The sequence below is a fragment of the Castor canadensis genome, chromosome 1 (assembly GCF_047511655.1).
Source record: "Castor canadensis chromosome 1, mCasCan1.hap1v2, whole genome shotgun sequence".
In the NCBI taxonomy this organism is placed as follows: domain Eukaryota; kingdom Metazoa; phylum Chordata; class Mammalia; order Rodentia; family Castoridae; genus Castor; species Castor canadensis.
Genome location: NC_133386.1, coordinates 37,729,626 through 37,753,888, shown reverse-complemented (window position 1 = coordinate 37,753,888; position 24,263 = coordinate 37,729,626). Strand labels below are relative to the sequence as shown.

The window sequence follows — 24,263 nt, the reverse complement described above, 5'->3', positions numbered from 1 at the left end:
CTTTTGATGTTTAAGAAGGAATGAAATCTTAACTCCAAGTCTGAGTCATCCTTATTGTTTTTCAGTCTTGTACGAGAGTATAAGACAGTACTTGCCCAGCATTTCTCAGAAAGTTGTTTCTTCACTCAATGTTCATCCTATATAATGACTAATTGAGTGAAATGTTAGAGGACAAATGAACAGTATGTCATGAAAAATGGGCCCATAAAGTAATGAAAATGTCTCGTGAAGTGATGGGTAAGTGGTTCAGAAATCAATGTGATATAAGGAAAGGGCTTTGAACTATGGCAGAAAGAATGTTGGTTGCTGCCCCAGAAGATCTGGCCCTGGCTATGACACTGATAGTTGACTTCAGAGCCCTTGTTGTCTTTTTAAAAGAATGTTTTTTGAGCCCATGTTTTCTTAAATTTAAGGAGACTCTGTTGAATTAAACAATATCCAGTATCACTACCAACACTAATAATCCAGAAAATAAACTTCACAAAGGCAGAGGCACTGACACTTGATGAGTATACGGAAAGTATTGTCAAAGGAACAGTGCCTTCCAGCCAAAGATCACCAGGAACACACTGAAATTGTGTGTTGACCCATTCACTGGAGGAAAATGCCATCGTGGGGAACCAGGGGCCACTCTGTAAGAGAATGTTAATGGCTAGGGTAGAGCTAGCAAGCCTGAGGCCCTTAGTTTAATCTTCAATACCAGGGTAGGGGTATTTGAAAAGAGTCATATGAGTTGGGCATAGTGGTGCATGCCTGAAATCCCAGCATTCAGGAGGGTGATACATGAACATAACTAGTTCAAGTCCAGCCTGGCCTACATAGTAAGTTACAGGCCCAGCCCTAGCTACAGTGCATGACTCTATCTCAAAAAAAAAAGTAAGAGAAAGAGGAGGGAAGGAGAAAGGAAAAAGGAGAGAGGGAAGGAACGGGGGGAGAGAGGGTGGGAAGGAAAGAAAGAAAGGAAAGAGTTATAGAGGTCGAGGTCAGCTTTGAGGCGTTACAGAGGTTAGGTTTGAGTTAAGTGATGTAGGAAGGATGTAGGAAAACAGGCTCTGCTCTAGATGGGATATTATTGGGGAATAGGTGTAATATACTTGGCTTTCTAGAAGCAGGGAAGACTAGTGAGACCAATGATGTAATTGGCAAAGAAGCAATCATTCCTAACACTTACTTCAGTGGGGGATGTTTGCTCGTTTTGTGGCTAGACATTGTTTGTGTTTTTATTTCAGTGTGGTCTTGTTTTTGTCTTGATTCGTCACGGTCATAAGGTGGCCTCATCTGATACTGGTGTTCTATGACATTGTTTATCTCCAATAGTGAAACATCAGGGCCTAGCTGTGACTAGCAGGCCAGCTCCCAACAAAATGGAGGTCTGGCTGATAGTAGTAGGCTAGATATCAGATTTGAGTTAGGTGATGTGGAGGAGGTGGCATTTCTCTTTCCAAAGTAAGCTAGCAACAAGCAATTAGGAAGCCATTTGTGTTTTTCACGTTTGAATTTTTGCTAATGTGAATACGCATGTAATAAATGTTTCCTCACAGTGGGATGACTAGAGATAATAATTATGAACTGTATATTTCAAAAGGCTAGAAGAAAGAGCTATGACTGCTTTTGTTAGTAAAGACGTTAATTGTTTGAGGAGATAGATATGTTAACTCTGATTTACATATCACATAATGTATACCTGCATCAAAACCTAGCATGATAGTCCATACATAATTGTACAGTTTTGTGTATAACATGAATAACATGTATAATTTTCATGTTTTAATGTATCAGCTAAAAAATTTTTAACTTCCATAAAAATAAACACATAAATCAAAGTTAAAAAAAAAACAAAACTTGTTTTCTGAAAGTTTGAGTGAAGTATACTTAGTTCTCAACTCTGCTCCAAAATACATTTGAGATGGGCTGAATTTTTAAGTATTGAGAAACTAAAAGGGTGAGAATTGTATATTTATTACATCTTTCTGGAGTAGTGATTTATTTCATGTGTCCTTGTTAATTTCCATTGGGGAGATAGAAGGAGCAAAAAAAAAATCCCTTTATGGGGAAATACAGAATTATAAAATTATTTACTTGTATAGGTGTGTAATTATGATTCAGTTAGTTTCCTTGACAATGCAATCCCAGCTCTGGGAAAAAACACTACAGTTTTACCAGTGCACGTGCGAAATGAAGCTTGTTCAGAGTTGACTCATCATAATGTTATTTATTACTGCATACTTGGAAGCAACCCAAGTGCCCAACGATAGACAATAGTTATGTTAACTACTGCAAATCCACCAATAAAGTACTTGGTAGCTATAAAAGAAAGCACAAAAAGAAGCTGTCTATATACTGATAATGAAAAGATATCTAGGATATGCTACTAAAAAAATAAGAGAATAATAAAATAAAGACAAAAAAGATAGTCATACATATTTATACCTACATAAATAACACTACAAATACACATAAGAAATGAATAAGATCTTTATTTGTGAGGTAGATAGAAAAATTTCTCACTACATGCCCCTTAAAATATGTTTGATATTCAAATCATTAAATGTACTACCAAATTAAATTAATTCCAAAATTAAAGATATATGTAACAGAGCCTGGGCACAGTGGTTCATTCTTTCATCTCAGCCACTCGGGAAGCATAAATAAGAGGCTTGTGGTTCAAGTCCACCCAGGCAAGAATTCAAGACCCTTTTTGAAAACTAACTTAAACAAAAAGGGTTGGGGGGAGTGACTCAGTGGTAAAGTGCCTGCCTAGAAAGGGCAAGGCCCTGAGTACAACCCCCAAGTACCACAGTAAACGAACAGATACTTAAATAGATAAAATAAAGGCATATGTAACAAAGGGTGTATCGTTCTCCCACCCCATTCTATTCCCCAGAGGTAAGCATTTTGACCAGTGTCTTATATAGCCTTTCAGTGTAGCATATTGCATTTCTCCAAAAGAAACAGGACCAGTATGCGGGTCTAGCAAGACTGAAATTTTCAGGACAGGCCAGTAGACTGGAGAACCCGGGAAGAGTTCTCCAGCCAGCAAAGTCTGAAGGAGGTCTGAAGGCAGAAGGCCCTCCTCCTTGAGGGACCTCTTCATTCAATTGATTGGATGAGTCCCACCCACATTACTAAGGGTAATCTGTTTTACTAAAGTCTTAATGATTTAAATAGTAATCACATTTAGAAAAGTACCTTCTCAGAAACATTGAGGCTAGTATTTGCCCAAAATGGGATGTCAGGTCCAGCCAACTTAAAACATAACCATCACTACCTATTCAATTATAACATATATCAATATGCATACATATTTTTAACAGAAATGTTAGTATATTATAACTCTGATACATAGCTTGTCTTGGGTGGCAACTTTCCATGTTTTGAAGGAGATACATGAAAACTGGTAATTCCATACTATAGGGGAAAGATACAGTTTCTACAAAAAGGGAACCAACTGCTTAGAAACATACTTGCTAGTAGTTAGTATTTACATTACATAAAGGCTCTCACAAGTTGAAAAGGGAAATACTGACAGCATAAATCACAAATAGTCAATTTACAAAAGAATGACTCTAACCAGGAAGAAAACATTCAAAATGTTCAACCTCAAAGAAATACAAACTGAATTGGATAAAACTTATAGTAAGCTCATTTTTTTTTTAAAGGATAAGAAAGGTTGTTAGGAAACTACCTAAACTAATTATCATTTCACAATTAGTTTGGCCGGATTAATATCAAGCTATAAAATCATATCCTTTGGCCCCATAATCCCTTTTTTTGGATGAAACAAAGAATAGACTGTGCAGATATCCATGGCAACATTATTTATACAATCAAAGAAATCTATACGATAAATATCTTGCAATGGAAATATAGTATATTAATTTCATGAAAGGTAGTCACTACAGATGAGTACAAAGACTAGCAGTATGGTAAATATTTATTATAGAATGTCAAACATATCACAGTTATGTCTTGGTCTGATTGTAATAAAAACAGCATAAGCTATATAAATGTATGGGCAAGTACAGATAGAAATGTGGAAACCTAAAAACAATTTGATCCAATGAGATATCAGAGTTGGGAGTGGCACTTCTGTTTTCATTTTATTCCTACTAGTATTATTATACTATTTTGATATAATTATAACTTCTTTAAAAATAAAAGCAGTGAACATTGTCCCAAACAGTAGCCTCAAATTTGAATTGTTGTTTTGTAATTACAAGAGACTTAAAAAAATCGTGAGAGCTTAGCCATTACCCTGCTGTAATGGTTATGGGTAAAGAACCTTAGCATCAGAGTGCTTGTGGGTCATTGCTAGGGGAGATACTGCAGGCACTAGAACTGAGTGCTCCCATTCTCTGCTCAGCGACTATTTTTCTTTTGATGAAACCTGGAGAGATACTGCAGAAACTTCATATCCTAAATTTACAAGAAATCAGAGAAATTTGAGGCAAAGTACTTTCCTATGCCAATAAAATTAGGTCTCTTTCTAATATTAAAATAATAACTATTATCTGGGCACCAGTGACTCATGCCTGTAATCCTAGCTACAGGAGAGACTGAGATCTGGAGGATCACAGTTCGAGATCAGCCTGGGCAAATAGTTTGCAAGGCCCCATCTCCAAAATAACCAGAGAAAAATGGACTGGAAGCATGGCTCTAAGTAGTAAAGTGTCTGCTTTGCAAGTGCAAAGTCCTGAGTTTAAACCCTAGTCCCACCAAAATAAATTAATAAATAAATAACTAGTGTTATACACAACACTTTCTAGTTATCAGAGATGCTTTGTTAAAATTATTAAATAATAGTACTTTGGTCTATATAAAGCCCCTTTGACTATAGTTTATCTGGTTTCCCAGCTAAAGCTTCAGATCAGTATTTTTTTTCTCAGAGAATAAAAGTGCTCGATAAATGAAAACTCAACATGGAAGAAACATTTGGTATAAATAATTCATCACGTTTTTCAGTTTTTAGTCTCATTTCTTGATCTTTCCCTCAGATTGAAAGATAGTGTTTTTCAGTGTCTGTGGACTTTTGCTTTCCTTTTTTGTCCTTTAGTTTCAGAACTTGGAAGCCACTCATAAAGATAATCTTGACAGGGGAAATTTCCTAACTGGCAAAACAGATTTGCCAAGCTGGAAAAAGATGGTTGTATATACTCAAGTACCTCCTAGTTTCTTCCAGGAAAGCAGACGTGGTGTTAATGAATATTACAAACATGTTTTTCAGGGTGGATCATTTGTACACATTCTTTGTTCAGTGGTCTCCTGATGTTTATGGGAAAGATGCCAAAGAGCAAGGCTTTGTGGTGGTGGAAAAGGAAGAACTGAATATGATCGACAATTTCTTCAGTGAGCCAACGACCAAGAGCTGGGAGGTGAGCACTTAGGCAAGGACAAAGCTACTGTGGACCCTAAAATGCAGTACACAGTCTTAACGTTCTTGCATTCAGATTCCAGTAACTGCTAAGGAGCTAGCACTCCTGAGCACCTATAAAATTACAAGGGAAATTAACTTTATTCTTTTTGAAGCTAGTTTCATGTATCAGAAAGACCACTACCAAGCATGCACACACAGTTCATTTTCACTACACTCACTGGATCCAATGATATTCTCAACCATAGCTCCATGCCTTAGTTCAAAAGTCAGAAAATATTTTTGTAAGGCCCAGATCATAAATAATTTTGACTTAGCATGTCATACAATCAGAAAATACATAAATGAGTGAACTTAGTTATATTCCATTCATAAGTTACTTGTGTCACAAAACATTATTCTTAGGGCTGAGTGTTGTGGTGCCTTTCTGTAATCTCAGTTACTCAGAAGGCAGAAATAGGAGGATAGTGGTTCAAGACCTGTGTTGGCAATAAAAGTTAGTGAAGTCCTGTCTCAAAGAATAAGTCAGTATGGTGGTACACACCTGCAATACCAGCTACTTGGGAGGCAGAGGTAGAAGCATGGCAGTCCAAAGCTGGCCCAGGAAAAAGCACAAGACCCTATTTGAAAACTATATCAAAAAAGTGGGGGAAGGGGAAGAAGTAGGACCTGGCTCAAGGAGTAGAGCCTTGTTTAGCAGCTTGAAACCCTGAGTTCAAACCCCAGTACTGTGAAGATGATCGATAGATCGATAGATAGGTAGATAGATAGGATAGATAGATAGATACTTTTAAAATTATTTTCTAACCACTTAAAATAGGTTTTAATTTTTTCTTACATCATATGCTATACAAAAATGGATGGTGAGCTGAATTTGGCTTACAGTCTATAATTTGCCATTCCCAAGTTACCTTCATCCAATCAAATAAGCATGTATCAAGCACCTCTACCCCTTTGGGACACGGCCCTGTAACTATGAAGATGGATAAAACAGGCTCTCTATGCTTAATAAGCTTGTAGAACTGGGAAATTGGAGAGAAGACAAGAAGAAATATGTCTGTTTCATTACCCACTCTTGTCTCCCTCCCTTCTCCTGCTGGTGACCTTCTTCTTCCCAAAGAAGGAAGAAAGGCCCCCTTTCTACTTTCATGTAAAATACTTTTTTGCGGAATGAAAATAAAGGAAGAAACTTCTCATTTCTTAATTTCTTTGCATATTTTCCCCTATAACCTTCCTTTCTGTCACCACTGAGCTTCTTGATTAAATAAATCTGAATCATATGGATTGCCTCCTGTTTCTCAACTGCCTTATTCCTTATCACCTTAACAGGCCAGCTTGCTCTCCAGTCACCACTGAAGTCATCTCTAATGAATACCTTCATTCCATGTGAATATCTACCTCTCTCTTTTCTCCAAGATGCTAGAACTCATGGATATCCCATAGACCCTGAGGGCAAAGATGGTGTGACACTAATGTTCTGGCCAAGGAACACAGGAATATCCCCTAATCACTTCTGCCCAAGTATCTCTCATGAAATATGGACACAGACAAAGCAAATCCAAGAAGAGTGTAGTTTCTTACTGAGGCTATGGCCTTTCATCCCAGTACAGAGACCAGAAAGAAGGTTTAGACCAATAGAGGTCTTAAATGTTTCCTGAGTAGGTCTGAGTATCTTGAGCCAAATCAGTCCTCTTAAGGCATATTCTGCCTGTTTCCATTGATCTCAGACTTGAGTCTCAGCTCTTGACAACTTCGGTGGGTAAAGAGGCCTTACATAGCAATACCAGAAGAAAGGGAGCTAAGGAGGCATGCAGAGTGAGAGTGGTTCACTTGAGGATCTAGAGACCAGAGGAGAGAAGAGTGGGCAGTCTGCTCAGAGCCTTCTCCAGCCCAGCCACTGAGGAAGATGAAAGAGAGGGCAAGACCTTTTGGAAGGTAGTGTGTAGACTTGTGTTAGAAGATGAGAAGAAGGCATGCTAAAGGAAGAAACAATGGATTGGCCTTTCTAAGCTCCCAGTGCTCTTGCCAGTGCTTATAATGTGAAGATGGAATGCTGATTCTTATAACAAAAGAAAAGATAGCTGGAGAGAGGTGTGTGAACTGGTCTTATCTCTTACTTTATCTCTGCTTTCTTTCTGTATAGAAGAGAGAGTCCAAAAGTACTATGAAAAAAAGAATGCTGGCCAGGCTCCATCCTTCATTTAGGAGCAACTTCTACCCACCAGCATTACCTGAAACTCATCCACTGTCACAGCATTCCTCCACATTCATGGGTGGGGAAGGAGAATCTTGGATGCACCTAGAAGCTAACAGGTGCATAATCCTCAGCTTGTCGAGCATAACTCACCCATCTTTTTCCAAAACCTGCTTCTCTTTTATTTCCATCTTAGCATGCATGAGAGCCAGAACCCTGGTTATCATACCAGATTCTTCATCATTATATCCAGACATCTCTAGTTAGAAACTTGATGATTCTGATCTTGAGTACTGTAGAGACTTCCAGTCCCTTCCTTAATCAGACTCTCCTGATCCTAATCAGAATCTCTGCACCTTCAACTGGACTCCAAAGGACACTCCAGTCCCAATCCACCCACCAGTGCATACCCCTGTACTTAACATCTTTAAGCAAGCTTTCTCTCTTCCTTTGACAAAACAATGCCTACCCACTGTAGGAAGTTTAGAAAGAACAGAAAAGTTTTATACAGAAAATTTAAAAATATTATCTAACAACATTTGATACTTCTACACATTTCTTTGACTTTTATATTTTGCATTGGGATGTTTTCTAGATGTTTCAGGGGAATGCATCATGTTTTTTATTTTTGCAAAATGAGATTATGCTCTGTGTAGTTTTGTGCTGGCTTTTCAGTTGATAAATTTTGAGAATTTTATCATATTATTAAAGATTTTGAGAGCCTCAGTTTTAGTGGTTGCCTAATGCTGTTAATAGTTGTTTTGTTTTTTTTTTAATTTGTTTTTTTTTAAACAATCCCCCACGAATCTTTATGTTGACTTAAGCTGTTCACAAGGATGAGGTGATCTGCAATCTTTTTTATTAATCTTTTAATTTTTTTTATTTTTTACTTTTTTAAAAGTAAAATTATGTAGTACAAGGGCACTAATGTTTTAAGTCTCCTAAATTTTTTGTTTTAGCAAGGATTTATTTAGTATAACAGGATAAAGTATAGACAAGATGGGGAGGGGAGAAAAAGAGAGAGAAACATTCCTGTTCCCCATACAGGAAGTGGGAGTGAAGACTCCAAGGCTCCTAATTTTTTATATAATACTAGCTTAACTTGGCAGCAGGGTGCAGTATAGCCTTCTTATTGTGCTCTGCCAACAGAAAGTGTTATCATTATAATTCCTTTTATTCCTTTCTAAAGATGTTTGCTAATTTGGAAAATGAGAAATGTTATAATTTAATATTTATTTCCTTGATTGCTCCTGAGGATAGAATGAATGTAAATGTATATTAGCCAGTTGTGCTTTCTCCTCTTTGTAATATCCTCTCATTTCCACTGCCCATTTTCCTAAAGAGATCTTAATAGTTCCATCACACTGAGTGCTTGCTTATTCAAGAGTCACCAGGGGCTCACACCTATACTAGCTACTCAGGAAGCAGAGAGCAGGAGGATCACAATTCAAAGCTAGCCCAGGCAAATGGTTCACCAGATCTCAAAAATAACCAATACAAAAAAGGGTTGGTGGAATGGTTCAAGTGTTAGAGTGCTTGCCTAGCAACAAATTACTGAGTTCAAACCCCAGTACTGCCCCTCCCCAAGAAAGGGCCACCTGGGATTTTTTTTTCTTTAAATTGAATTCTAGACCCTTTAGACTCTTATAACTAGAGATTTTGATTCAGTAAATATGTAGGAGAAATGTAGAAATCTGTATTCTCCAAGGTGAGTTTTGAAGAATAGCTGGGTTTTACCCACACAACTACATCCATCTGATTTTTGACAAAAGAGCCCAGAATGCACTGGAAAAAAAAGACAGCCTCTTCAATAAATGTTGCTGAGAAAACTGGAATTTCCACCTGCAGAAGACTGAAATTAGATCCCAATCTCTCACCTTACACTAGCATCAATTCAGAGTGGATTAAATATCTTAATGCAAGATCTGAAATGGTAAAATTACTCCAGGAAAAAATAGGGAACACACTGAACCAGACAGGCATAGGTAATAACTTTAAGAAAGAACTGCAGTAGCTCAGCAATTAACAGAAAGGATTGACAAATGGTACTAGTTCAAACTAAGAAGCTTCTTCAAAGCAAAGAAAACAGTAACTATACTGAAGAGGCAGCCTATACAATGGGAGAAAATCTTTGCCAGCTTTACATCTGACAAGGAATTAATAACCAGAATATATGCAGAGCTCAAAAAACTAACCTCTTGAAGAATCAAACAACCCACTGAATAAATGGGCAAATAAACTGAACAGACAGTTCTCAAAAGGAGAAGTAAAAATGGAAAATAAATATATGAAGAAATGTTCAACATCCTTGACCATAAAGGAAATGCAAATCAAAAATGACATTGAGATTCCACCTCACCCCGGTTAAAATGGTTATCATCAGTAACACAAACAACAACAAATGCTGGCGAGGATGTGGGGGGAAAAGGAACACTTCTCTACTCTTGGTAGGAATGTAAATTAATGTAAACACTATGGAAAGCAATATGCAGGTCCCTCAAAAACTAAATCTAGAACTACCATATGATCCAGTGATACCACTGCTGGGCATATACCCAGGATACAGTAGAGTCACTCGTACACATGTGTTTATTGCAGCACTATTCACAGTAGCCAAGCTTTGGAAACAACTCAGATGTCCCATGACTGATGAGTGGATTAAGAAAATGTGGTATATATACACAATGGAGTTTTATTCAGCCATAAAGAAGAATGAAATTATGCTGTTGGCAGGTAAATGGATGGAACTAGAGAACATCATGTTAAGCAAAGTGAGCCAGGCTCAAAAAGTCAAAGGTCAAGCTGGGAGCCAGTGACTCACAACTGTAATCCTAGCTACTCAGGAGGCAGAGATCAGGAGGATAATGGTTCAAGGCCAGCCTGAGCTAATAGTTTGCAAGACTGTGCTTTGAAAACACCAAACACCAAGAAGGACTGGGGGAGTGGTTCACAAAGTGGTAGAACACTTGCCTAGCAAAAGTGAAGCCCTAAGTTCAAACCCCACTATTGCCACATATACACACAGAAATCAAATGTTGCATGTTTTCCTTCATATGTGGAAGCTAGACCTATAAGTTAAATATACATATAAATACATATATGATCATATTGATATAAATATATATACACACACACACATAGTGAGAGAACAAGATTGCATTAGTGAGTCTGTCTGAGGGGACTACAGGAGGTGGGAGAGGGAAAGAAAATGTTAGAGAATGAAAAATACTGTAACAACCCATCTATATAGGAATATAATATAATGCACTATGAATTGCTAAATTAGTAGGGGAGCATGGTGATAGAGAAAGAGTAAATAATGGGGAGGGGTAATCTAAATAAGCAAGATACATACATGTCTGAAATGCCAAAGCAAAACCCCCTTAGACTATCAATACACACTTTAAAAATAAGTGAAGGACAGGAGGGTAAAATAAGTCTTTTCAGGGGTGAGTGAGTACCAGTGAGAGGGGAAGAGCATAAAGAAAGGATGAATATGGTGGATGTATTTTGTATTCATATATGAAAAGAGAAGAATGAAACCTATTGAAATTATTCTAAGAAGGGGGGAGGAGGGAGAATGATAAATCTAGCTAAGATATATTATAAGCACATGTATACATATCACAATGCATCCCCCTGTACAACTATTATATGCTAATAAAAATGCACAGAGCAATAAATATCTTACATTAAGAAAAAAAAGAATAGCTGAGTCTTAGAAATACTGATGTGTAGGACAAGTTCCAGGCCCCTTCATAACATCAAGGTGTTCATTTTCTCTACTCTTGCACTTCCCTCACCTCTGCTTCCTTTCCTCTCTACTCTCCAGCCATAGTGAACCTAGAACCCACCTTTGCATTCTTGCAGGTCCTCCATCTGGCATATCTCCCCATTCCCTACTCTCTTCTTATAAATGGAACCACCATGTCCTCTGTGAATAAGCCATCTCAGGACATCCCAGGTGACCCCAAGCTTTGCACCTCTATAGCTTTTAGCATCTGTGTCACATGAATTGCTACTCATTTATAATTGCTTCTCTACTGCACCTCTCTACTATCCAGAGGAGACTGTGGACTTCTTTGTGTCCCTGTCCCTGGCAAAGTACCTTGTTCTCACCATCATATAGGAAGTATTTAATAAATATTAGCTGTCATGAAGTGCCACGTACTGAAGAAGGCACTGTCTCTTTGGCACAGAATCCAGTGATTCTATTCCAGGCTGTGTTTAGGCTCCTGCAATGAGGGTCCGCTCTGGCTAACATGTGGCTGGTCACTAGTCTTCCAGAGACCATCTTACAGTCTACCCCAGAATGGCTGTGCAGAAGCACTGCCATCTCCTTAACTGTCCCCAAGTCTGAAAGGGCATTAAGGAGAGTCTCAGAAAGATGGGTGAAAATTGATCTAGGCAAGATCTACATTTCTTTCCTACTCTCTGACCTCTGATCTGAGGAGTAGAAGAGAACTCATTATGTTTATTAGTCATTAAGATCAATTCTGTAATGTGAAAAGATAAATGTTACTTTGCCATCTGTTTTGTAAAACTGATCTTAAGATGACAGGTTTCACAGACTCAAATAAACCAGATGTTCGCCCACTCAGTAATCATTGTTTTAACTGTAATGAACCTACCTCACTTAAGGTTTCCTTTCATCTTTTCTTTGAGAGTCAAGCTGATTTGGGGAACAAACATAACATTTAAGATGAAGGTTTAGCTTTAAAGAAGGTACTGAAAGAAAACTTTGAAAAGGCAGGGCAAGAAAGGCCAAGTTACCCTGAGGGCAACTAGGAGGGAAAGTACAAGAAGGGGAGGGGGGGAAGAGGAAACCTCAAACAATAAGATTTTATTGTAATGTTTGGAAACTACCACTGCAGAGGTAAAAGTGTCATTTTACAGTCTCCTGACAGGAAGTGTGCACTCGAAATCCTAATTTGGGTGTGTTCCTGTAGAAATGTTTAACCAATCCCCCTCCTAAGGGAAACAGAAACTCAATCATGCAGGAAGCTAGATACTGAAAAACAGTTGTAGCTCAGTGTGGCTGCAAGTGACTAGTGTGGAGACAGAGAAAAAACCTGTTCCTCATTAGAGAGCAAGCTGATACTTCTCTCCAGTCATAATGAGAGGCCGAAGGTTGCCACTGGACATTCAGATTTTCTATTGTGCCAGACCTGACCAAGAGCCTTTTGTGAAGGTATGTGGGTGTAAGTTCCTGAGGGGTATTAAGGTACTATGAATTCTCAGTAAGCTACCACGCCATATGTTTTGAGATTCGTTCTAATTAGAAAGGATTGCACTGGCATTTCAACCAGAGCAGGTTATATTTTATTTGTTATGGAGGTGGGAGATGGTATGGTTGCCCCTTCCTTTTGTAATAGATACCCGTATATGGGTTTTTTCATTTCACAGCCTTATTTTGTATTTATAGTAAATGTAGAGTTTACCAAAAACATGGTACTTTATTTAATATATTTGAATGCTGGATTTGTGATCCTCAAAAGTGTTATTTCTACATAAATTCTCCCTCTGAAGATGGTAAAATTATAAGCTGATTTCCCTACCAGAAATCTGGCCCAGATGGCAGTAGATCCTTTGTATGTGTCACAGTGCATTTGGGAAATTGAGTAATACATTACCTAACAACTTTCACTAAATGTAACTTAGATGCTTTTTCTCTATCATACAATAGTCATTAATACTGGTACCCAGTCATTTTGGTGAATTAGTTGCCTAATATAACTAAATTTCTAAATAATTCAATGGTGCAGAAATAGATTTTTAAAATGAAGACTTTGATAGTTTATAAACTTAGCTATAATTAAATATTAAATATTGGGTATAATGTAGTGTGTCTCAGTGTAGAGGGGAATATTTTGGTCATTTCTGAGTGGTAAAGAGCTGCTACCTGGTTGTAGTTTGGAGTAAACTTCCTGCTGCTGTTGTTGACAGTCATTACTTCTATTAGACTTGGCTGTTATGCACACAACCTTGGGAGAAAACCCAGGAACCTTGATTAAAAACTCTCCTGATCATTCCAAACTCCCTATTTATAGAAGACTTACTCACTGAACGATTCTTGATTATTTCCTTCATAATTTAAATTTACATGTGGCCTGCAGAAGAATAATTTAGAGCATTTTCAAGTGTATAAATTGCTTGAGAAGTTATAAACAGTTCTCACTCAAGGACTGAGCAATCAGCAGCAATAGCAAAATTAGAAGCCTCATGACTTTAATCTGTACATATTAAAAGCTCAGCTTTCTTGTGTTAAATTCTGCATTTTCTTGTAGATTCAAAAATTTAGCCATTTCCTCAAAGTCCTGTACAATTTATCTCCTATTACCAAAGCGCCACCTTTTTCTGGCAGTTGTGTACCTGAGGTGATTTTTGTAGCAGTTAAGGAAAGGAAAACTCATCCTTTGTATTGGGTTGTTTGTTTCTTCACCTCAGATCATCACTGTTGAGGAGGCCAAACGCAGGAAGAGCACATGCAGCTACTATGAGGATGAGGATGACGAGGGGCTGCCCATCCTGCAGCCCCATAGCGCTCTCCTGGAGAACATGCACATAGAGCAGGTGGGCTCTCCTAGGTTTTATGACAGAGGTGTTCCAGCCCTTAAAAAGATTCCAATCCCTGACTCCATTTGCTCTGATTCTTACTCAGAGTGAAAGACCAACCAAGTTAGAAAAGAGGAACATGGCAGCCTATTAAAGGTGTATCCCTTCACTGCTTCTAAAAAGTTACAGCAGCCTTCTGTAATCCTAGCTACTCCAGACGCTGAGATCAGGAGGATCGCCATTCTAAGCCAGCCCGGGCAAATAGTTCGTGAGACTCTATCTGGAAAATACCCAACACAAAACAGGGATGGTGGAGTGGCTCAAGTTAGGTAGAGCACCTGCCTAGCAAGCATGAGGCCCTAAATTCAAACTCTAGTACCACCCCTCCAATAAATAATGAATTAACATCCTTCTCTCAAACCTGAAGGAAAAGCCATTTCTTATCTTAAAAAAAAAAATTGTCTAGGCATGGTGGTGCATGTGTATAATCTTATCATCTAGGAGGCTGAGGAGGGGGCTGGCAAGTTCAAGGCCAGCCTGGGTTACATAGAGAGACCCTGTCAGGGAGGAAGAAACGAGAAAGAGAGAAAGACCAGAGACAGAGAGGAAAGCGAAAGAAGTGTCCTACCATAGTCCTAATGCACTTAAAAAGAGCCCAGTTTATCCTACTTTAATCTGTAGGGCTCAATAAAAGTAATACAGCAAATACACTTTCTTGCACTGTGAAAAAACATTTGCCTGCAAGAAGAATTTTCCTTATTCTGTAATTTTCTTTGTGTGCTTTATATTTTCTGAATATCTGCTACTTGAATTTTATGAAATATTACTTGCTTATATCTAAATCTTAGTAAGGAACCTCTGGTACTTCTTTCATCGGTTAACTTAGAAACCTAAATTCAGAGTCCTTAAAAAAGTCAGTTCAACTCCCTCAGTTTACAAATGAGCCATTGAAGACCGAGGAAAGCCAAGAGACTTGGCCAGGTAGCGACAAAGGTGCGGTTCAAGGTGCCACTGGCTGGAATTGATGGTAAGCACTCTGAAGATTTAACACTTTACAGCCTCCTTTATAATATTTTTTAAGAGATGTACATTGCTGGTACTTAAGGCAGCTAAGTTTAAGCTAAAAATAGATATAGATAAAAGATTCAGGTACAAAGTGGATATAGTCCCTCTGAGTTCTAGCATAAAGCACCTGTGTTTTCTTGCTCTCACTTGTGTAGATAGCTGTAGTTGTTAGTAGCAGTGACATAGGAAGCCCATTTGGACCCTGAGTGGGGAAGCATCCTCTGGGCAGCATCCTCGCCAAGATGAACACTGTTAAGCAATGATTTTCCCTTCTCTCTCTTGAGTTATGGTGGCAAATATTTGCTAGAGTAAAGGGAACAATATGTAAGTAAATGATTTTTTAATTTGAGCCATAGGCACTTATTTTATGTCATCAGTTCATAAGTGATTTGTGGGCTCAAGGAATAGCTCAAGTGCCAGCCGCCTACCTACCAAGTGCAAAGTGTCTGCCTAGCATGTATGAAGGCCTGAGGTAAAACCCCAGTACCAACCAAGAAAAAGACGAAAACAACTCAGAATTGAGCTATCTATTTATATTTCCTTCTTTGGATTGGCAGCTAGCTCGACGCCTTCCAGCAAGGGTGCAAGGGTATCCATGGAGACTGGCCTACAGCACATTAGAGCATGGAACCAGCTTGAAAACTCTCTATCGGAAATCCGCATCACTGGATAGTCCTGTCCTATTGGTCATCAAAGATATGGATAATCAGGTGAGGCCTACTTATTCCAATCATAGAGAACATGTTTTAATGATGATTTTCAAACCTACTCAAAAGTAGAGAAACTTGTGCAATGAACTCCCACCCAGATTCTACAGCTAGCTAGATTTTGCCACATTTGGTTCATCTATTTTGTGTATGTGTGTGACTTGAGTTTGAACTCAGGACTTCATGCTTGCAAAGTAGGCACTATACCACTTGAGCCACACATCTTGTCTATTTTGCTCTGGTTATTTTGGAGATCAGGTCTCATGAACTGATTTGCCCAGACTGGCCTCAAACCACGATCTTCTCAATCTCATCTTCCCAAGTAGCTGGGATTACAGGTGTTAACTACTGGTGCCTGGTTCATCTCTTTCTTTAATCCTTGTTTTTTTCTTTACTGAAGTATTTTGAAGTAAATTCCATTTTCTATATCATTTCTCCCTTACATATTTCAACTCTAAAAAGAAAATCGAGCACATCTCCAAATATAGCTACATCCTAGGGAATTTTTTTTCCTATGCTGCCCATGGAATAGGAAACTAATAATATACAAAACTTAAAGCTAAAAAAGTTGGGGAAATTCAAGTCTGGATTTGGAGATAATTGCAGAAATATGTTCCAATGATACATCAGCGCTTTTTCCAAGAGGCTAAAGTAGTGCCTACAAACCTTGCCTGCCTGGTGGTTGTGATGGAAGCTGGTCAAAGCCTCAGGTGTTGTGCCTAGGGGCCCAGCTGCTTAGCAGCAGCAGAGAATACAAGTGCAATCCTGATTGCACTTTCATCTATGTGACAGTTGGTCTTTCCAGAAGGTGCTGGTGAAATCTAGTTATTATCCTGTCTACCCTACATTATTATCTCTTCCCTCAAATAAGCCTGGAGTATGAGTAGACTCTATCCAGGCTTCTTTCATTTTTCTCCCAGTAGAAAATGAAAGAAAGCTCTTGAGTCACTGAAGGAAGGTATCATTTAGGCCTGCTCTTCATTCCTTTCAGTTTGATCTGTGTTACATTAAGAAGGAAATTCTTCTAAGATTTTAAGATGTGGCTGCCATCCTTTTTTTACCCTCTAACATTGAAGCAGCTTTTATTCAGTAGTCATCCACATTCATTTATGTATCTATTCAGTATTGTCTAATGAGTACCTAGGTATCCCTTAACGAACTGCTTAGGGCCAGAAATGGCTTGAATTTTGGATATTATTTTAATATTTCCATATACATAATGAGATATCTTAGGGATGAGGCCCAAGTTTGAACACAAAATTCATTTGTTTCATATAACCTTATACACATAGCCTGCAGGTAGTTTTATGTAATATTTTCAAATAATTTTGTACATAAAACAAGTTTTCAAAGCATGGAGTTTTCTACTTGTGGCTTCATGTTTGCACTAAAATGTTTTGGATTTTGGAGAATTTCAGATTTGAGTTTTTAGATTAGGGATGCTTAACTTACATTATGCATTGGGGAGCTTGCTGTGAGACACATGTTACCTTAACAACCTGTTATCTCTTCATGAGAGATCACTCTAAGAGAAATAGACCATGCTATGTAATTTATCTTGAGAAAAATTACGGGAGAGATGGGAGTGCTGAAGATATCTTTCTCAATGGTAATCTTTAGTTAGTATTGAGAATTGTGGGAAGGAGACTTATTATCATTTTTACTATTACTATTTCCCGATTGATATTTTGTTTAATAATGATCCAAGCTGAATAGTTGGTTCAGTGAAAATAAAAATAAATAAAAAATAACAGCAAATGGTTTAAAATGAAATTACATAGGGATTTAGTGAAATGTTTGAGAAGTTGGGTGCTATGTTTTGGATGAAGTTTGGATAGACACACAAACCTACACCAAAAATATTTATTAGTTCTCTGTCTGTTTACCAAAGATAGCAAATGTGGAGAATGTGGTAGGTGGTCCATATGGTGCAGGTATCGATGAAGCATCCTGTCACCAGCCATGTAAGGAAGGTTGCCCATTTGTCATAAATGGAGTCTTGGAATTGTGTACCCTAGGGATACTTGTGTTGCTTGAGGATACCAGACACTAGCTCTGTTTTCCCTACCTCATCCCCATTCCCAAGGGAAACATAATAGAGCACCGCCTGTAAATTTCTCTGAAAATAGATTAAATTGTAATATAAAAATATTTCATATGCAGAATGTCAGCAATGAGGAGCTCTGCAGAATCCACAGGGGAAGAACCATGACTGGTAGAAATTATAAAAACAACAGTTCCTTAAAGTCTTTGGGAATTGTCCTAAGCGCATACAGCAAGTGAAGAAATATTTATTCAAGAAAATCCAATAAATCTCAGTAATAGCAATGGGATTCTTTGCCACTTGAGACATAACCTACCCCTCAAACAACCTGCAGTTTGGACTGTTGGACGCTTCATTCTGGGCACATATGGCCAACAACCTGAGGTTCCTTTTGCCTCCAAATGCCAGTCATCTACAGTGTACCTCCTATAGGTGCAAGCCCCAGCATTTCTTATTCCCCACTCACAGTGTGTTTCAGAGACTAAAATCCAGTGTAGTCTAGTAATACTACCATAGGTACATATTGCTTTATATAATTTTTCCCTAAATAATTTAATAGAAAAAAGACAATAGACATTTTCTTACATAATCACAGGGCTGTATATCTAACAGCATTAACATTAATTCACATTCCTGGTCCTTAAATGGATTTTCAAGATTGCTTTAAAAATTTTACCTAAGAAATTATAAAATTATTTATTATCTTGCAGAGAGCAAGAGAGTAAGGATAACTTTTCCTATAAATTCATCTGAGAGGGACTTATGTTCCACCTATGGCCTTCCTGTCATAATTTAAGAATTTTTTGTGGGACAGGGGTTTGAACTCATGGGCTTTACCACTTGAGCCACACCTCCAGTCCTTCCTGTCATAATTCAGCATCATGCTTTTAACAACAGATGCCTGTTTTATTTTAGTTCTTTTATTAAAAGATGTCTGGAAAAGGGAAAATATTTTTGATGTTTTGTTACAATTGTGGTTTTCTTTGTTCTTAGCAGCTTTAGAGAAAAATTTGACAGCAGGAAGTATGAAGATCATTAATTAGAGTTCTAGACATCTGTTCTGATATTTAGTATTACAAGTATAATGGTAATTGATTATGATACAGTTGAAATAATTTTGAAAAATCATGAGACTTTTTTCAAATAACCCCCATTTAAAGCACTGTGTTCAAGTGGGATTTGGAGTAGAAGGTATTGAATCACTGAGGCACATTTTCAGAATATATATGCTCACCCTGCCACTCTCACCCCTGCGAGGACTGATTAGGTTCTGAACAGAAGTACAGGACACCGAGACAGTGCTATTCTGAAAATACTGCTCCTCATGTAACTCGGCTCTCTTTGCACCTCCCAACAGAAAAAGTAGAAGGACCTCACACATCTGAACTGCATTTAAAGCCCATAATATCTTAGAGTTACTTGTTTATTAAAAGTCATTTTAAACTAAGATGTACTAATCTGTCACGTTTCAGTTATAGTTTTGATAAGCATAGTGGAAAGTCATTGTTACAAATCAAAAGGGTGAAAAGTTTATTTTCTCCTGGGAAATGTTAGACCATGATTGCGTTTATAAAACACTTAAGAGCTGTGACTTGTTCTCCGAGAGCTCATTTCTGGGTACAAGGCACATCTTGTTTAATACTTCTATTTCATCATAAAGGAAATTTGTCAACATATTAGACTTTAGCAGTCTTTTAAAACTGGGACAGATTTTAAAATGAGTTGTCTGATGAATTTTCATGTGCCAGGATGCCTGACCACTTGTGTTCCAATTAGAGCTGGGTGCATTTTGTTGATTGTTGTGTTTTGGTGGTTTTTTTTTTTCCTACTTGAGTTCTAATTTAGTAGTAATATTTGCTAAAAGGGGTATAATGAGATCTCAGAACAAGAGTGTATCAAAAATATTTCAGAAATCTTTTCTTTGGGAAGCTTAGTTTTGAAAGCAGGTAACATTTCTGTTCTCTTTAACAGATCTTTGGAGCATATGCAACACATCCCTTCAAGTTCAGTGACCACTATTATGGCACAGGCGAAACATTCCTGTACACATTTAGCCCTCATTTCAAGGTACCTGCATGGGAGAAATATTTGACTTCCCAGTGTCACATTGTCAGCAGTGGTGGGGAGGGGGTGAGCCGGGTGACCGGGCACTGGAGCAGCATCTGTCCTACAACTTCATTTTCTTTTGCTCTGGCCTGGTTCAGGTCCCCATGACAGTAGCCCACAACTGCTTAGGGTTCCTGTCCTGGGAATTGCTCAGTCTGGGAACCAGGGAGGAAAGGTCTTTTTCCTGCTTTTCATAGCCCTTTGGCAGTCTCATTCAGGTGTGAGCCAGATCTGGCAATCAGGAGCTTCCTCAGGCAAGGGGGATTGGATCCCTTCTATACAACAGTCCTATCTAAGAGGCCCTATTTGAGAATTCTCTCCAGATTGAGATGTCTGCTCTCTGTTTTGTGTTTCTGCCCCTAGGTCTTCAAGTGGAGTGGAGAAAATTCATATTTTATTAATGGAGACATAAGTTCTTTAGAACTTGGTGGTGGAGGGTAAGGTTTGTTTTTGTTTTTTCCACTTGACAATAGAAATTTGCCAGTTGAAAACAGACCCTGAGGGGTGATTAAAACCTTGGTGTCAGTTGGTTTTAGCTAGTCTGTGTGCTTAGATTAATTAGGACAGTAGACATATGACACTAAGAATCAAAGATAAAATTTTTTCATGTGCCTAAGTAAGAGACTGTTACCACTTGTCTTTTAGGAAAGAGGTCATTCAAATGAATTGAAGGAACTATGCCCTTTACTTTGTAAGCAGTTTAGTTTTGTCTATGGCATAAAGGAAAGAAGATGAGACAAGGGAAGACAGAAAGTGTCCTGCATTCACCCTATTTCTTTAATCTGTTTTCAGGGGACGATTTGGTTTGTGGCTCGATGCTGATTTATATCACGGACGAAGCAACTCTTGCAGCACTTTCAATAATGATATTCTTTCCAAAAAGGAAGACTTCATAGTTCAGGACCTGGAGGTGTGGACATTTGAGTGAAATTCAGGCTGCCTTAAAATATAGACTGGATTGGATCAGCCCACCTAAAGCTGGCTGGAAGACAAAAGACCCAGCCCAGGCTGCCTCATCCTATCACGACGCTTTCTTTCTGCTATCATCTCAGCATGATCACATCGCAGAAAAGTTCTCAAGGGTACATGCAGAGGGCAGACACTGAAGAAAGACATCTGAAGTCCAGATTGTTGAAAGACTTTGTACTTACACTCCTTTCAAATCCACACAGTGAAGATTAAGAGTGTTTATAGACGTATGAGTTGAATGCAATTTTTATTTTTGGTAACTGTGAAAAAAAAGATACTGTGGAAATATATACATGCCTTGTGTATTTATCAGCATAATTTTCACTACCAAAATGTACAGCTATTGTTTGCCTTGGAAGGTTAGTCTCATTTAGAAAAACTGAAAGGACATAGCACTTAAAGGGAATATATGATTTTTAAACTTTTATTTATTATTTCTAGTACATTGTCAAAAATGTGTTGGCAGTTTTTTTCTTTCAATGTGTCAAATCCTGAAATAAAGGAATATATACATTTTGTGCTATGTTTTGGGAACAAGTCTTTGGTTTATATAGTTTTATATTGATTTTTTTTTTGCCCTGATTGTTTAGGGTGTGTAGGTCTTAAGTAGTATATACAAATATATATATTTCTGAATTTTTTAAAAGCTCATGACCAATGTTTATTGATTTGACTATTATAGGTCCTCTTTTTATTTAGTCATTAAGAAGTATACTTCAAATTACCCTGAACAATGAATGTCTGGTAGAGTAGCTCACGTGGTAGAGCACCTGCCTAGCAAGCATGAGGCCCTGAGTTCAAACCCCCCCAAAAAATAGTAAATAACCCTGAACATATTTGTGCAAAGCAGAATATACCATCTCTCACAGTCTATAAGTTGATATTCATAGATTGGAAACCATATGAACAAACCCTGCTTCTGAAAGGAAAATGTTTTTCTTTTTATGAAATCATTTGTGTTTAATAACAAAAACTTAATTTTCAAAATTTTGGGGGAGGGTTTTCCCACAAATTCCCTCCAAGTGTTTACATTAATGAGTGGGCCTCTGTTTTAAAAGGGACTATTTTAATTTTTGCTCTTTTTTCTTTATTCTTTCTTTTTTTGCTGGTGCTGGGGTTTGAACTCAGGGCCTTTTGCTTGCTAGGCAGGAACTCCACCAATTGAGCCAGGCCCCCAGGTTATTTTGCTTTTAGTAGGTCCCCCACCTCCCCGTAGGGTCTCGCATTTTTGCCCGAGTGATTTTGGACTGCGATTCTCCTACCTACCTCTCCCATGTAGCTGAGATGACAGGCGTATGCCACAACAGCCAGCGTATTTTGTTGAGATGGAGGTCTCACTATCTTTTTGTGCAGGCTGGCCTCGAACAGTGATCCTCCATATCTCTGCCTCTCAAGTAGCTGGGATTACAGGTATGAGCCACCATGCCCCGCATAATTTCTGAATTTTTTAAGTCAAATGAAAAACCTCAAATTAGACCAATTGTCTTGGTTTCTAGACTCTTACTTGAGAAAATGCAGTGCAAAGAAATCTATTCATACCAAAACTGGAATAAAAAGGAAAACCTATTTTTAAAATATCAACCCAGTTTCACATACTACAACATCTTCTATTAAAAAAAAATAAAGCCTTGTTAAAAACTTAACCAATATTAATAATTGCCAGACTTTTATGAAAGCCAAAGACTGCTAATGGAAAAAAATTTAAATAACAGACAAAGCTGAGAAGTAATCTGGTCTTTGAAAGGAAAATTAATAAACAGCATTTACATATCTGTATTTTAATGAAACAGTTCCTAGAATATTTCTTTTAGACTATTCTCTTATTTTTTAGACTATTTATAAAAAGAGCAAAAAAAAATTGTCCAGTGGCATCCTGTCAATCAACAGTTACTACACTATGTTCCCATTCCAGGTTTAAATGAATGCTATAAAATTCTAAATCTGTAACCCACACATACTTTTTAACCCACATTCTCCTATTGAGAACTCATGATTAACACATATTAGCAATTTAACTTTAATCTCATTAAAAAATGAGTTGGTGTGAGATAGGTACCAGGAATGTCTCATGGTGATCGTGTTTACCATTTATGCCATGTGCAACCAGATGCTATTACTGAACAAAATGGTCATTTTACATATTGTTCACTCTTACCTAGTTGAGTCCATGATACTATACTCATGAGAGCATATCCAGATGCTTTGTTCTCTATTTAAAACAGTATTGTCCAACCAGAAATGTGTGACCCTTCATTTATGGATATTGACTATATGTAATGCAGTGCTATTCCAATATTTTCAATAAAGGAATTTATGCATTCAGTGGATTTTCTTCTCTGAGAATTCATTCATCAGGTTTTTATTGGGTACAGGCATACCTTGGAGACATTGAAGGTTCAGTTCTAGGCCATTGTGGTAAAGCAAGTCACATGAATAGTTTGGTTTCCTAGTGCATATGAGTTATGTTTACATTATTGTGTAGTCTGTTAAACCTGCAGTAATTTTTTTTTTTGGTGGTACTGGGGCTTGAACTCAAAGCTTTGTGCTTGCCAAAAGGTACTCTACTGCTTGCCTCTATCCCTGAAATAACATATTTGAAACAAATAATGTAGATACTTTAATTTAAAATACTTTATTAAAAATGCTAATGATTATTGGGGCTGATGGAAAAATGGCACTGATAGATTTGCTTGATGCAGGGTTGTCAAGAACCATCCATTTGCAGAAAAAAAAAAAAAAGCAGTATCTGTAAAGCACAATAGGATAAGGCATGCTTGTACCAGGATTTTTACTTGTATGAGAGGATGTTGAAATATACAAGATTCAACTAGGTCTCATGCTTATGTTTTCATTGCTACCCTCTTCATTTCCTGTAGCAAACCTCCTATTGTCTCTTCAGTCCATGGAAACTGCTCCTGTTATTAGAGACAAAGCTTGGCTTCATCTACCAGTTTCACTTCTGTTCTTAATTCTTCTAGCTATTTTATGAACAATGCCCTCCTTCTTTTCCCATCTGTCCAACTACTTCCTAATTTCCATGCAGACTACCTTGCTCCCACCCCCGATAAATTTTCTGCCTCTAGCCCCTAGAGATAGAGACCCTACCAGTCTTCATTATTTCTTAATTCCTCATTTCATAAATCTGTATCAAAGGTCTTGGGTAGGAAAAAACAACTAAATGTTTCTTCACACTCTCTTGAAAATGATTTGGATGCATCCCCATGCTTCAACTCACCAGGGATACCCTACTGT

At 37.8% G+C, this 24,263-nt stretch overlaps 1 protein-coding gene across 3 annotated transcripts in view; it reads left to right on the top strand.

The window, feature by feature from the left end:
* Ncoa7 (nuclear receptor coactivator 7) overlaps positions 1-23,334 on the top strand; it is a 153,058-nt gene extending 129,724 nt beyond the window's left edge. For 2 of the 3 annotated variants that reach the window (XM_074075249.1, XM_074075247.1), the window contains exons 11-16: positions 5,225-5,372; positions 14,013-14,138; positions 15,743-15,895; positions 19,908-20,003; positions 20,406-20,479; positions 20,835-23,334. In XM_074075249.1, the coding sequence (XP_073931350.1) occupies positions 5,225-5,372; positions 14,013-14,138; positions 15,743-15,895; positions 19,908-20,003; positions 20,406-20,479; positions 20,835-20,970 (733 nt within the window). In that variant the 3' untranslated portion in view covers positions 20,971-23,334. Of the gene's footprint in view, positions 1-5,224; positions 5,373-12,399; positions 12,757-14,012; positions 14,139-15,742; positions 15,896-19,907; positions 20,004-20,405; positions 20,480-20,834 lie in introns of those variants that run through there. The other variant, XM_020186233.2, reaches the window with a different exon arrangement.
* The last annotated feature ends 929 nt before the right edge of the window (positions 23,335-24,263 follow it).